The 15,711-nt window shown below is 42.7% G+C and overlaps 1 protein-coding gene across 1 annotated transcript; it reads left to right on the plus strand.

Moving 5' to 3' along the window:
- The first annotated feature begins 388 nt into the window (after positions 1-388).
- LOC136421122 (cubilin-like) lies at positions 389-14,919 on the plus strand. Its single transcript, XM_066408274.1, has 18 exons — positions 389-482; positions 1,277-1,351; positions 4,949-5,182; positions 5,640-5,786; positions 6,484-6,726; positions 7,117-7,257; positions 7,617-7,766; positions 8,258-8,376; positions 8,810-8,936; positions 9,417-9,539; positions 9,739-10,006; positions 10,051-10,661; positions 11,071-11,340; positions 11,863-11,991; positions 12,778-12,991; positions 13,400-13,775; positions 14,208-14,271; positions 14,768-14,919. The coding sequence occupies exons 2-18, from the start codon at positions 1,291-1,293 to the stop codon at positions 14,917-14,919; spliced, it is 3,429 nt and encodes a 1,142-aa protein (XP_066264371.1). The 5' UTR covers positions 389-482; positions 1,277-1,290.
- Positions 14,920-15,711: the final 792 nt, after the last annotated feature.

The following is a 15,711-nucleotide window of genomic DNA, read 5'->3' on the forward strand; positions in this document are numbered from 1 at the left end:
GCGAGACGCCCAACGTCAGGTGATGATGACGGCGAGTCCCTTTTCGTCGTCCTCTCTTCAGGTTCCCTGTGTTGATTCGCAAACATGACCACATACAGTGTCCTACCACCAGTAAACACTCATTAACGACCACAAATAGACTCTATATCCCCCATACCGCGACAGAGGTCCTTTGGCAACAAGCGGACCAAAACGGATGGCTTTATGAACATTTGTATTCATTGGGTCGAGTTAGACAAAGTGGGGGCTTTACTTCATATAGCAACTATTGAAGAAAATGGCATTGGCCGTGTAAAAGGTGCGGTCTTAATTGGGAGAAAACAGTTGTAAACATTGTTGAGTGTGACTGCAGTTGTATTATGTGAAGGTTTAGAGCGGACCGGTGGGTTTCATGTGTTTCCGGTGGCTGGATTGACGGTGACGACAGTTTTCACAGCGGATGAGAGAGAGAGGGTGTTGACAACTTCACCGGAGCAGAGCGGGTAAGGTTGAGACACTTTTAATGTTTTCATATTGTATCTGCAAAGTTCTTGAGAGTGATACAAGTGTCGATCGTTATAAAAATTATGATTTGATCGATCAAGACAATTTCTTTTGGAAATTCTAGTAATGTTTTTGGTAGTGAATCGGGGGATATCTAATGCTAGGGTCACCTTTCCAAACCGGTGCCCGAACTTTGCAAGAACGAAAACTATGATATAAAAGACAACAAAATTCACAAATCGTAGAAAAATGGCCATGAGCATAATTTGTGTTTATTTCTTGATAAATGCTTTTATTTTTTGTTAACGGTCGCGCACTGCTTTGGAAATGTGACCCTAGCATGAGAAGGGCAGTGATAATACTGTCTTTACTACCACAGCGCTCTTTTATACTTACACATAGCTAATTTTAAGTTCTTCCATAAAACTGTAACAGGTCAAACCTTAATCTACACGTTATAGATACAGCGCAAAAGTTGGCTGCATATCTTAGTACCAAAATATCAATATCTAGGCTTGACTATTACAGTGAATCGTTAAAATATTAGGGACCTCTCACAATGGTTGTCAACACATATTTCCCAACTATTGCGTGTAAAGTCTGGGTGTTACGCAAAAAACAACAACAAAACAGTTAATCACTGGCAAGACTTACTAAGTACAAAAAGAACACTCCACACACTACTAACAGTACCCAGGGGAACAAGCAGTGGAGAACTTTTATTTATACACTTACAGAAAAGTATACAAGAGGGCATTGAAGGGATCTTCACATTTTAAACCTTTATTTTCAGATTATGAAGGAGACATGTCTCTCTTTGCTATCCTGCTGGCTCTGGTGGCGTTTCTCATAGACGGAGCTTCGTCAGGTGCGTGTATATGTGTTACAATCTAATAATATATAAGATGAACATTAGATTGTAAATTGTATCATGAATTGTACTTTTAGATCTAAATTGTATCATGAATTGTACTTTTGATTGTATCAAAAAAAAGTTTGCATGTTTCAAATAGCTAAATGCAACAGATGAATTTGTATTTTTGATGGTTTAGACAAACCCTGTGCAAGAGATATTATCTGTTCCCACACATGTACAAAGGAGCGAGAAGAAGTTGACTGTACTCGGCTAGTTTAGTGTAACACTCTTATCTACTACGTTTAACTCGTGCATCGTTGTTTGTACTTGTATACATGTTTGTTATAAGTTTGTTAAGTCATACGATTCGCGATCAGTACCTAGCGCCCTTCGTGGCATGAATGTGCGATAAAGGTCTTTTTCATATGATAAAAACGTAAAAACAGATCAAACAACAAAACCAATCTTCATCTTTAACTCATATCTGACAGAGATGTACAATGTGTTTAACCTCATTCCGATAGACATGGTAGCAATAGTGGGAATGTCGTTATTGTATAGTAAAGCTGCTTCAGTTAGACATTAGCACGGCCTGTTGGTTGTGTATTGTGCGTAACGCGCCATGAAGAGTGATGGGTTCAAGTACCACCGTTTTAATGTGTAGTAGCTTGAAGGCACGCCATTTTGAACATTTGCTTTCGATCATATAAGTGTTTGAGTTCCAAGAGTCCGTATTTCTTGTAGGAAATCTCCTTTCAGACCTGCGAAAAGTGGTCTACGGTACAGTTACCGTTGTAAATGTGTACGTATGCGTTTTATGTTAAAAGACAATCCAGAAATATAGATGAAGTGCAAATCGAGATTTTAGGAGTGGTTTCAAATTTTGAAAGAAGTGACTGCAAAGAGTCAGTACAATTCTTATATAATTAGAGTGGGTCAAAATAAAATCATCTACATTTGGACCAAAAAAAGCGTTAAGGAACTCTACAGTCGTTATCCTTCTTCCGGGCTACCATAACAGATCTATTTTGTCCCAAAGCTTTCTTCGGCCCATAACTTTCTTTTATCGCGAACCCTCGACCACTGAGGTTTAAGTCGTATTCATTCTCACACTGTAGCCAATGGCACTGGTATGTGACGGGCTTTTTGGAAAAAAAAAAACTCTTTAGAAGAAAAACACGAAACAAAGAGGTAGAATAACAGGTCCCCTCAAACGTGGTAATGCTCGGAAACAGCTTATTTAGACAAAGGATTAGCTACTGGTGGTATGTCTGTATAGGTGCTGTTTTTCACGTGAACCGTTCCGTACTTGTTGACGAGTTACACATGTGTCTGGGACAACCTGACAGCAACGGAGACACTGTCTCTTCGGAAGATCCAGAGGATGCCTTGGAAGATGTTCTGATTTAAAATCTATGTCACATGAAAGTGCTTTAAGGCAGACCAGGCATAGATATATATGATAGGAACGCGAAATACTTTTCAATGTAAATTCGGGAGTATGTTGTGGATTGGAAATATGTGTTTCAACAAGTGTGCCTTTGAGAAACAAAAACTGATTTATTTGTTTCATGACAGACTCAGTTTTCTAAATGTGACACGTCTTGCAAATTTGGTCTAAAACGGTTCACGGACGTCATTTACGCCAATAATTTTACTTGTCTTTTTACAATTTTAATCTTTATTCCGTCTGTTAGCCGTTTGCTTTAACGTTACCATTCTAAAAGTAAAACGTTAGCTTGCTCACAATCTAGAATTTTGTAATTCTAAGACGCCGAAATGTGCTGTTAAACACTAACACTCAGCTACAGGATTTTAAAGCATGTAATTCTATAGTTTTGGCTTCAAACTTTATCAGGGACTTAGAGAGTCGTTTCAGTCGCCGGGTAGCTGAACAAATGTGTTTCTGCCTTCATTAATGAGACGTGTCTTTTCGTCCTCTATTCATAGCCTACCTGTGCATATTTAACAAGATTACACGACTGTAAGTAGATCTTAATGGGGCTCAATAGGTAAACACAATTAAGTGCTAGCATCATATCCTTAAGGACGAAGTAAGTAGAAAACTTAAGATTCTTTTAAAATTATTTCAATTTATGGATAGTCTTGAACGTTCACAAAATCACCCGTGTATGCCTCTCTTTTATGCAAAAGCATTCAGTAACGTGTACAATGAAGCTTCTTAGTATAGGAAAGTTTGACAATTAGTACCCTATTCAGAAGGGACTCGACAGTCAGTGTACTATAGGTCATGTAAGATGAATGGCAAGCGCACTAGATAAATTTACAAACTGTCGTCCTGTTGCCTCAGTGTTGTTAGTTACAAATGGTGAGATACAAAAGATTTGGTCGAAAACAGCCGGTTTGTGTTTGAGAGAAAGTTGAAACGGCCATTCACCCCAAGTAACCGTGTCATCTCTGTTAGGTAAATCCACGTAAATTTCACGTCTGGTGATTGGGACCTTCGCCAAAAAGGTTATGTTTTCGGAAGCTTGTGTCTGTCTGTCTCTCTGTCTCTCTCTCTTTCTTTCTCTCTTTCTCTTTCTCTCTCTCCGTGTGTGTGTGTGTGTGTGTGTGTGTGTGTGTGTGTGTGTATGTGTGTATGTGTGTGTGTATGAACACGATAACTCTAGAGGGTCTGGGTGGATTGTCTTGAAATAAGGCATGTAGGTAGGTCTTGATAAGACCCCGAAATGATTAGATTTTGGGCCCCTACCGGCTTGTTCTGGTACTGCAGCCGAACTTCCGGTTTTAATATCTCGTGTTCTGAACATGCTGTGGTCGAGTGGAAGATGGCTCTTGGGGCAGAAAGTAAGAGATGTAGGTTTGCCGACCCCTCACACCTAGCGGCAAGAGTGAAACTGCAGGGGCCGATTGTAAGGGAAAGTTCGGTCTATTATTTTCTCCCGATAGAATCTTGATTGACACATGATGGGTGAGACCTTTTGTATAATATCACTAAAAACCTTAACACAATACAATATACTAATGTACTGGACAAAAATTGAATAGAGCTGTTACTATATCAACGTATAGTTGATAAGGCATATAAGATATGGAGTCGCCTTCTTGTATTTAGTAAAACAGTGAGCAAGTTATTTCTGGACTGAGCAAAGTGCTTTGGACTGCTACTTCTAGCCTTTTATAGCTTAAACTTACAGATATATGATATTTTTGTGAAAACCCAGGGGAGTCTTCACGCTTGATTCAATATGAAAAAAAATCTTGAGATTTATTACAAGCAAAATTTTCAAGCAACTTTTATCACGAACCTTTTTTTATTGGTTTTCAAAATAAAAAAAATAAAAATACAATAAGCGAACCATCCAGCGAGAAATAATATTGTACAAATAATGGGATAATCATGTACAATAGTGATAACAGAAGTACAGAAGTTAGTATAAGAACAATAATAATAATAACAATGATACTAATAGAACGTCAAAAGCTGTAGACGTGTACTTGCACGGATAACAATAATGATAACATAAATTTCAACCAACAGAAATTAAAATGTACCACGAACCTTAAGTGAAAATGAATTTACTCTACTAACTCTTGTCTAGGTGGTAATGCTAATTGTCTGATATATTGTTGAATGTGTTTCAGCTTGCAGCAATGGTGCAAGTTTCACTAATGTATTCGCGAGTCAGAGTTTCACAACTGACAACTACCCTGGAGTCTACCCTTACGAGGCATGCGAATGGTCCGTCACTGTGCCAGCCGGGTCGGTTGTTCTACTAAGTTTCGATGCCTTCGACCTGGGGACCAACTTTGCCGGAAGTTGCATCAATGACTACATAGATGTATACGACGGAGATTCGACAACTGGAACTCTGTTAGGTACTGTTGTAGTCCATTTGGTTTAGATTCAGGGTGTGTAGACAATCTAGTATGTAGATGAGGCGAAGGACTTACGTTTTGATACAAAAAAGCCAAGGACGTTTTAGGGCTGCAAATCATACAACTTAATAGCAAAAGGACACCGAACATCGAATTGTGAGCTAATTTTAAAAGGACTCAGCGAGTATCAATCAAAACAAAAATGCACTGAAATGCATTAACCATTTTACAAAACTTTGCCGTAGAGTCCACTTGCGTCACTTGGGCGAAGAGCAAGGCACAAACCCAGCTTTCATATAGCCAAACAATCTAATGGTTGTATTATGTGTAAAAAATGAAACAGAAGTGTTCTTCGAATTCTTGTCTAAATTATAGATAATTCACATCGTTAGGTATTTGACACAATATCAAACATTGTTTTACCGCCGTAACTATATATCTCTCCTCCCTCGCACAGGCCAGTACTGCGGTACGGCTCTACCACCGGATCTGCTGACTACGTCCAACATCATGACTGTTAGACTAACCGTAGGCTTGAGCAGCGCCTTCAACGCTTTTAACTCTCAAACGGGTTTCTCTGCCACATTTACTGCAAGCGCTGCGGGTAAGAGGTTATATTCCTTTGTAACAGTTCTGAATGGTTTAGTTTCACGAAGTTGCATATCTTATATAACGTTACACTGGGAGCCCAGACTAGTACCGGGTCGCTAGCGATTTCCTTCGGCGGCCCAAGAACAGTCAGCCCGTCCGATCTTAATCAACGCTCCGGGGAGTTGTAGCCCATGGAAGTAAGGGCCGGTCACCTCTCCGGCTAGAACTCCCCCGGTGAGCTAATTACGGTATCGGCGGGCTTGGAGCTTTCGGCCGCCGAATGAATTGGCTAGAAGGAACCGGCTAAAAGAACCGGCAAAAAAGGCCCGATAAACAGTCTGGTTCCCAGGGTAATATAACGTAGTCAAGTAAAACGTTATTGGACAACAACTGCATTAGGTATAATTTATGGCAAATAACATGGTATATTATCAACTACGAACTATAAAGTATCCTTCTCACAACTTTCGGTGTATAGGGCGGCGCCCTTGGGCCACACAGCTGTAAAGCTCTACATCAGCCGCTAGAGGGCAGTTTAATCTATCTCATGTGGAGAAAACGTTGACGCCACGTAAACTTCATGTTATCAGCTATTATAATAGATGATTATCATCGACAATGAGAATGTAAAGCTTTATCCTAAATCCATGTGATGGATTGTTTGTTTGTTTGTTTGTTTGTTTGGCTTATAAAATGGAAATGTCCTGCAGGATTGGACTCAGGATGTGGGAATATCGGAACATACAACGGACAGACGAGCGGATCTTTCTCGACTATGAACTACGGAAGCGGAAATTACGACAACAGCGCGACATGTACGTGGCAGATAACGGTCACTGCCGGGATGTATGTCGCCCTGTCATTCAGCAGCTTTGACGTGGATTCTTTCACGTGTGCTGGGAATGATAAAGTGACCGTTTATTATGGCGTAGGGACTGGCTTGTCGGAAGAAGGTACGTTTTCGGTTAGGGCCCCAGTCACAGTTTTTGTACGATCTTCGCACGATCGCAAACTGAATTTAAGGCATTCTTGGAATGATTTTGCATGGGTCGTTTTCAGCTGTCTTGTTACGGAAAGGGCTGTCTTAAATCCTTGTAAAAGGTTGGTTCTGTCATCGCCTGCTTGAAAGGTTTACGACACAGAATCGTACGACGACCCAATATGAATATGAGTATCCATAATAATAATATCTAGATCAAAATAAGATGAACAGTTTTGCACATGTGATAGCTGCCAGTATGGGCATCATACGCCTTCTTCTCTGGTATTACGACTCAAATGTATCATTGAAAGCGGAATGGAAAATCATTATAGTGAAATAATCATAACTAATATCCTTTTAGGATCTTACTGTGGAACCACCTCAGGTTTGGGAAGTTACCCCCCGGCTACGGTGTATTCGTGTACAAACGAAATGACCGTTATTTTTACCAGCGACGCGTCAACCTCGAACACCGGCTTTCTCGCGTCCTTTTCAGAATCAGGTACGTGTGTTTTCTTTGGTTTCATGCAGGCAAGACCACATCGATGACAAACACATCATATCATATACAATATATATTGTCTTCTAAGGTGTATTGAAATTATAATTTTTTACTCCATTTATTGTAGGTTATGTATACAAGTTGTATGTTCGTCTGTATTATTGTGGGTCAAACGTTACCAGCGAGAGCTGTAATGAATTGTTAAAAATACAAAATACAAATAGATATCATATCATATCATATCATGGTAACATATAATAAGCAAGTATGAAAGAATGTGCATTTTAGTTATTAGTATATCATTGCTACCCTTTAACGGAATTTAAATGCCTTAATACCTTTATGACACCTTATGACAGCTACTGGTTCAGCGTGCCCCACAACAACCGTTGCCCCGACAACAACCGTTGCCCCGACAACGCTGGCACCAACAACAACAACCGTCGCCCCAACAACAACACCCGCGCCCACAACGGTCGTCACTACATTGGCACCGACGACGCCGATATGTAAGTGCCAACTTGGTAATATTGATGATGGCAATCCTTTGCAAAAAACATTATACAACAAAAAAACAAACATCGTTGTGAATTTTGCCATCCATTTGCTTTCCACAAAATCACAACACCTTAGCATGAAATAAATCACAAACACAATCACAGCAAAAACAGTGTAGTTTTTCTATCGCAAACCTGTAACAATATGGGAAACAAACAACATGGCGCCCGCCAACAATCAAACAAACAACATGGCGGCGTCCATAGGCGCCAGCAAAAATAATGCAAGTTTTGCTATCACTTAAGAAAACTTTAACTATATGGAAGTCAACATTCTTGAGCATTAAGATTGGTCGGCCAGCCTGTAACGAACCAAAGGCGAGTAAAATATCCCCAATGTTGTCATACATGCATACTTTGTAGAATATAATAATATTAATATTAATATTAATGTGACTGTATTTGAGTTTATGACGTACCTGAGAAATAGTATGCTGTTCCAGCTTACAGTACCAGCTGCACCGGAACCGGAAGTACCATGACGTCAACGACAGGTACCTTGCAGTCCATGAACTATCCCACCGCGTACGACAGCTACTCGAACTGTACCTGGGAAATACAGGTGAGAAATCGTTGCAACTCTGTATACATGTTGACTTCAGATGCATGTTATGATACGTTGGCAACGAAGCATCTTTTCACGCATAATTCCGGGTATTCCATTGGGACTGGAATTCCTGGCATTCCATTGGGACTGGAATTCCTGGCTTTCCATTGGGACTGGAATTCCTGGCATTCCATTGGGACTGGAATTCCTGGCATTCCATTGGGACTGGAATTCCTGGCATTCCATTGGGACTGGAATTCCTGGCATTCCATTGGGACTGGAAATCCTGGCATCACATTGGGACTGGAATTCCTGACATTCCATTGGGTTGGGAATTACTTGTATTTTATCAGTGCCCTATGCAGGGTACAGTAAAAATGAAAACAACAACAACCACCGTCGCTATGGCAATGTCTTTTTTTTATTGCCAATCTTGTTTTTCTTTCAGGTCGCAGCAGTCAGCTCAGTCAGCCTGTCGTTTGACAATTTCCGAGTCGGTGATCCGAACGACACCTCCTGTACGGCAGACTATGTGGCCGTTTACGACGGGCTCAGTCCCAACACTGTACTACTAGGTAAGAATCGCCAAAGTACCGTGGCCGACAGGTACAAAGAATGACACAGCTTAACTTTTGCTGACCGACACACCGACCGTTGCTGCGCGACACACCAACTTTTTATGGGTGTGTCGCGCAGCTCTCAAGTTGGTGTATCGCAGCAAAAGTAGGTGAGTAGCGCTTTGTACCTGTCGGCCACGGTAACAAAAAAATCATACACGAAGGATCTCGATTAGGATAGCGGGAACAGAATAAGGCATCAGCCCAACAATATCCATCAAACAACTGGGTTAAGTTACATCAAGGAGGATTTTAGGTTGCGAATATTAAACCTCCTTATAATTAGTTAGATTAAAGGAACGGTGACTTTTAGCCATCATAAAAAAAAGCTCTATACATACGCTATTTGAGCAGAACAAACTCTGGACAAACAAAAACACGACACATGATACGTTCATCAACTGGTAACTTTATACATGTATTCCTATTTTCACACAGGAACGTATTGTACCTGGACAACTCCGCCGAACATCACCGTCTCGTCAGGCGAACTGACGGTCATCTTCATAAGCGACGGCGTCGACAACACACAAGGCTTCTCCGCAACATACACCGTCACATGTATGCTAACCTTTATCACACTGAAGTAGCCGTTTGGCACACAATTTCCTATTGATTACAGAGTTAGGCAGCAGGGAGTCAAGAGTTTCATTGGTTTTGGGCTTTGATAAATACTCTGGAAGTTACAATCCATTTGTTTTTCTGAATGTAAAAGATTTCATTCGAACATAACAAAATTTGAAAATTTGTCCCTGTACAGTGACTACGGCGCCTCCAACGACTGCCCCACCTACTACAACTACTCCACCGACCACAGCACCACCGACTACAACTACTCCACCAACCACGGCACCACCTACTACAACCACTCCTCCAACCACCGCTGCACCATCTACCGCTGCACCAACAACCACGGCTATACCCTCTACCCTTGCTGCAACAACAACAACTGTTGCAACCACCACAGCCACTACAACAACCGCCCCAACCACTGCACAACCTACAACCGCAGCCCCAACTACTGTGCAGCCTACAACCCCAGCCCCAACCACTGTGCAACCAACTACAACAGCACCGACTACTGCACAACCTTCCACTGTTCCCCCTACAACTACAACACCGACAACGGCGGCACCTACGACTACACTACATTCGACGGTTGCCACAACTACTGTACCACCGTCTACAGCAGCTCCTACTACGGCACAACCTTCTACAGTGCCCCCTACAACTTTACCACCGTCTACAGCTGCTCCAAGTACTACACAACCATCAACGCTTCCCCCGACAACTACACAAGCGTCGACAGCACCACCTATAACTACACCGCCTTCCACCGCTGCTCCTACAACCACCCAGCCTTCGACACTGGCCCCCACGACTCAACCGCCCTCAACGGCCGCTCCTACTACAACCGCGCCACCTTCAACAGCGGCCCCAACCACCACGCAGGCTTCAACGGTACCCCCTGCAACAACACAACCTACAACAGCAGCGCCAACTACACCGGAAGCTACAACTGCAGCCCCGACCACTGCACAGCCTACGACGACACCTGTACAGACCACCACAAAAGCAACCACTGTTCTGACGACAGTGCCAACCACAGCCGCCCCGACTACTGTGGCCATTACAACGACACCGCTGCAAACAACTACAGGTATCAACATTGCCTTATACCTGGTGTTGAAATTGTCTTTCCAGTCGGCATTTCTCAAAGCTCTTGTGGTGCCTTTTTAAATACAGTGCACCGAAACTTAATCGTTATGTCTTGATGATTGATTGGCACAGGTAACTCAATTGGTATGCTTGCGGTACACTTTAACCCATCCAAGTATATCTTACCTATGTACAACCTCTTAAATCGTAAAATGAATAATCTTGACTTTACTTAAATAAGAGTTAAAGAAGATAACGGGAGTGACATGTCTACCTAGCCTCTACCAGACTCTATAGGTCGCTGGAAAATAGGAGAAATTGGCCAAATAGACAGACAACAGGCGTTAGCCGTCATGGGAGTGGACCTAAACTAATTATCCTGCGACCTATGGAGTCTGGTAGAGGCTAATGTCTACCCATGGTTGTGGATTAGATAGTAAACTGAGATATTTTCCAGCGCCCAACACCACGTGTCCCTCCAGCGGGGTCCTGACCGACCAGTACGGGTCCGTCTCCTCCATGAACTACCCTTTCTCGTACGAGAACAAGGCGTACTGTGAGTGGGTGATCGCGGTGGGGGCGGGGTACGTCATTCAACTGCAGTTCACCGCCTTCATCTTGGAACCCAGTACTAGTGACCCGAGCTGTACTAAAGATTACGTCAACGTCTACGAGGGGACAGGGACGTCCAAGACTTTGGCAGGTACGATTGCAAGTTTTGCAGAAACAAGTCTCGACAAAATTATCAACTCGTCAAATTAGGTAAAAGTGTCTCCCATCCCGTTTCATTCCTTCCTCTTTTTCTCAAATTTTCCATATCTCCCTTAATACTTCACTCACTCACTCACTCACTCACTCACTCACTCACTCACTCACTCACTCACTCACTCACTCACTGACTCATTCACTGACTCACTGGTTCACTCACGCACTCGTGCACACAGTGACTCACTCACTCACTCACCCACTCACTCACTCACTCACTCACTCACTCACTCATTCACTTATTTACTCACACCATTCCACCTACACCGCTCCCTCTCTACACCCCTCCTTTTTCTGTAGGCTTTGCCTTTAGTTTATCTAAAGGTAAAGGTAAAGCGGTCGAACCTCCGACTGAAGGCGAAGCATGATGCTTTTCGATAGCTATCGGTGCAACTTGGCTTCGCTACGATTCACGTATAGGGCATGCAAAACACTATGATCCACTTTCCCTACTCTACAGCGACGTATTGTGGACAGAGTGTTCCGGCCACCTTCACGTCCACGGGAAACACCATGTCTGTATCCTTCACGTCGGACGGGTCGGGCACGTACCAGGGTTTCATGGCAGTCTACACGGCCGTACAACTGAGTAAGTACGGAACCATAGCTCCTTATTACAGGTTTCCGTAGCAAAACCTTTGTTGGATCCGTTGGCATGTGTGGTGGCCGCCATCTTGATTTTGTGACGTCGCAGGGTAGCCATACCATTTCATTGGGAAGGGTGTTTTTGGGGTCGCTAGTGTTCTCTCTATTTTCAACAAATCGGCACACAACTATCACACATTCAACTCAAACAAAAATGAAGATTCAATACCAATTCATAAAAAGACCCCGTAATCGCTAAACTAACATAACAAACCTGAAGTATATGTAGCACAAATACTTAACTCTAGTTATCATACATGTGGTAGATAATTTCAGGTGTGAATGGTGCTACGATCCATTTCAAATATACTCTAGAAATTCAGCAATGGAGAATGATCGTACATGTCAAAAGCGACAAAAAACACAGAGATGCACATATGAAGCAACCACAAGTTTCACACACACACACACACACACACACACACACACAAATTAGTCGTTAGAGGCGTCAACAACAGTGGTATACAAACGCCATCTAGCGGTTGTTATGACCGCTACACTTGTATCTTTCTCATCAACGCATCAACCCAATGTTGACAACTGTAACAGCAGCTACACCCTGGATAAGCCACACAGAGAGTATCATCATATACATACCCTTCAAACTGATTTCTTTGATTATCAGAGGTGTCAATAACAGCGGTATAGAAACGCCATCTAGCGGTTGTTGTTACCACTACACGGCAGGCAATCAACCGTGGCATGGCTTGTATCTTTCTCTTAAACACAGCAACCCAAGGTACGACAACTGTAACAGCGGCTACACCCTGGATCAGCCACACAGAGAGCATAATTGCTGTGGTGTTTCTGTGTCTTCTGGCTCTCCTAGTCATCGCAATGGCGGCATACTGTGTCTACGCCACTTGCCGAAGAAAGCCGAAAGTTGCCGACGGCGAATCGAACCCTCTGAAGGCCAACAACCAGAAGATAAACAATGGAAAGAAGTGTGTCCCCCTCCGAAGTTTTTGTGTAGATTGTATCGAAAATTCTCTTCTCGTTTTTATCTATTTTAAAAACATTATGATTGTATATCCAACTAAGTAAATATGGTTGCGAAATTTAAGACTATGACAAAGACTTACAGTTACTGTTGATGGTAAAAATATGATGTCCATTTTCACATCATACATTCGAATCATAACTAATACAGTCACACCTGTCCAAGGCGACCACCCATGGGACCGAGGTAAAGCGGTCGCATTGGACAGGTGGTCGCGTTGAAAAGGTGGTCGCATAGGCAGGTTTGACTGTATTCATGTCACCTCGAATCATTAGGTATGTATCATCCAAGTAAGTATAACAAATACAAGGAATGCGACTGATGATAAACATGTATTACTGTATTTCTGCAGTGGCAAAGGGATCGAACTCTCGCCCTACGACGGCACCAAAACTCCCAAGCAAGCCTTCGGGCCTAACAGTGCTGCAGCGGCGGGTGTGGTAGCAGGGGCCGCCGCCGGCGGTACGGCTGCGGTCGCGGCAGCAAACAACAACGCAGCCGGGAAGAAGTCCATTCTAAAGAACGGCGGGGGGTCGGGACAGAAGGCACCTGTCACGGCAAGCAGCAAATTCGGGACCCCCACAGTGGCGTCAGGAGGGGTGGGGGTAGCGTCAGGAGGGGTGGGGGCAGCGGCGGGGGCAGGGGTGGGGGTAGCCGCCGGCCTAGGCGCGGGAGCCGCGGCGAGCTCCTTTAACCCCACCCTTCCTGGTGCCGTTTCAAACAACACGGTGAGTATATGGGATCATTCGTCTTCCACTGTCCCGGAAAAAGAAGTCGAACCCAATAAGTTAGAACTTAGTGTCAGTAGTCTGTCCGTCCTCTCCGTGTTACATATACTAGTACTTGAAATTAGCCTACGGGCAGGAACTTTCAACTTTATATATAGGATATGGACATTTTCATTAAAAGCAGTTCAAACCTAACTGCATATTTTACCGTCTTCTTCTGAATCTTTTCACTCTAGTTTGTATGGAAGCAGAGAAATGGATTTTACAAGTTCTAGTTCGTAGTCTGCAAACTACATGATAGGGTTATCACTCAGACGGAAGATCTGTACACGTGCTGTAATCAAGAACATATACCATACAGTACTATTTGTTCTATGTTCCTTACTAAGCTATTTTGTCCACTTACTAAGCTGCTTTGTTTCATATTTGTAGAAGGCACCAAGCGCGTCGAGAGCGCTAGCCCCAGGTCCAAACGACGGGTACGCCATCGACCCCGGTAAGTACTTGTAAATTACATCACAATTGTATGAGCCAGAGTGCTTGCCTTGCGTTTAAAGCATCTCTTAACCTTGTCCTTGCTGCCTAACTCTGTTACCAATGGGTAATTGGGTGTCAAACGTTTACTTCAGAGTGCTAAAGGCTTAGTATATATTTCCGATCTTCACACTGTGGCATCGTGTGGTAGGGTGTTTCGCCCAGAACCGAGAGAGGTCCCTGGTTCGAAACCCCGATATGCCCCGATGTTGTGTCCTTGGGAAAGGCACTTTACACGACTTTCCTCACTCCACCCAGGTGTGAATGGGTACAAAGTGCAAGTGTGGAGCAATTACAAATGTATGTATCTGTTGTGTATTATGTGATTGTAAACTCTACGGCAATTCAGCACTGGCTGCCATTGCACGGGTAATTCCTGATCAATGAACCATTATTATTATTATCATTACATACTCACTAATTGTGCGAATGCCTGTTTTTTTTTTTTTTTTTTACAGTGACGGGAAGAGAGTACGTGTACGACAAGAAGACAGGGAAGAGATTCTGGTCTCCTTCTCCGGCAGAGATCGCTGGAGGCGTCTGGTCAACACCTTTAGCCGTCATCAAGGCCGCAAACAAGTTTAAGAAGAACGGAAACCTAAACTTTTAAAGTAGGCCGAGGATCGTACCCTGAAGAACCCTTCATGTCAGGCGTTAAGGAACTTGTACAAAATCTTAACACCTTCAGCATTTCGATGATGTGATGATATTTGTAAATACATATCAAAACCTTGAACTTGGATCATTCTAAATGAGACCATGAATTTACATTCGATACAAAAAAGGATAGAGCTGGTATGAATCAAATATGTATTCTTTTGAGTGTAAATATAAGTGTCGTCGACTCATTGTCTATAAATCATTACCTCGTGTGTGGACTGATTTTGGCACAAAAATTGACAAAAGTGTGATGGTAGGAAGTAATTTTGAAACCACTACAATGATTTTAAGTCTTTTAAAGTCTTAGTTGAGATATACTACAAGTATGTGTTCTGTGTGCCATCTAATGCTGCGTGCTGTTTTTAGAGTTGTTTGTGTGTGTTTATTTAGGTATTAAACTGCGGAAAGTCAGTGCAGCGTGTATCGTCATACATTGTTGAAAGAGAAGGTCTACAGACGCCACCTATCGATGTAGATAGGACTTGCCTAGTACTATATCTATGGCACGACAGTATTGAAGTTACGGAGTTAGCAACCATGAACATTGTCGAAAAACAAACTTTGCTTTTCAAAATTTGCCCTTAAAGACGGCTTTAAAAGTCTGATCTTTTTCTTTGCTGCGTTGGACATTGGACAAATTGACAGTCAAGAAGAGCGGTATAATGGTACAAGAAGCACTCAAAAGGGTGCCGTCTTTCGTACGTACGTAATCGCAGTCTTAGTGGATTGTCGTTTGACCCAA

This window comes from Branchiostoma lanceolatum, chromosome 15 (genome assembly GCF_035083965.1).
Source record: "Branchiostoma lanceolatum isolate klBraLanc5 chromosome 15, klBraLanc5.hap2, whole genome shotgun sequence".
NCBI classification, from domain to species: domain Eukaryota; kingdom Metazoa; phylum Chordata; class Leptocardii; order Amphioxiformes; family Branchiostomatidae; genus Branchiostoma; species Branchiostoma lanceolatum.

Coding starts and splice junctions, on each gene's coding strand:
- LOC136421122 (XM_066408274.1), top strand. CDS start 1,291: ATGTCTCTCTTTGCTATCCTGCTGGCTCTGGTGGCGTTTCTCATAGAC. Junction 7,258..7,616: donor CGCGTCCTTTTCAGAATCAG/GTACGTGTGTTT, acceptor ACCTTATGACAG/CTACTGGTTCAGCGTGCCCC. Junction 8,937..9,416: donor TCCCAACACTGTACTACTAG/GTAAGAATCGCC, acceptor ATTTTCACACAG/GAACGTATTGTACCTGGACA.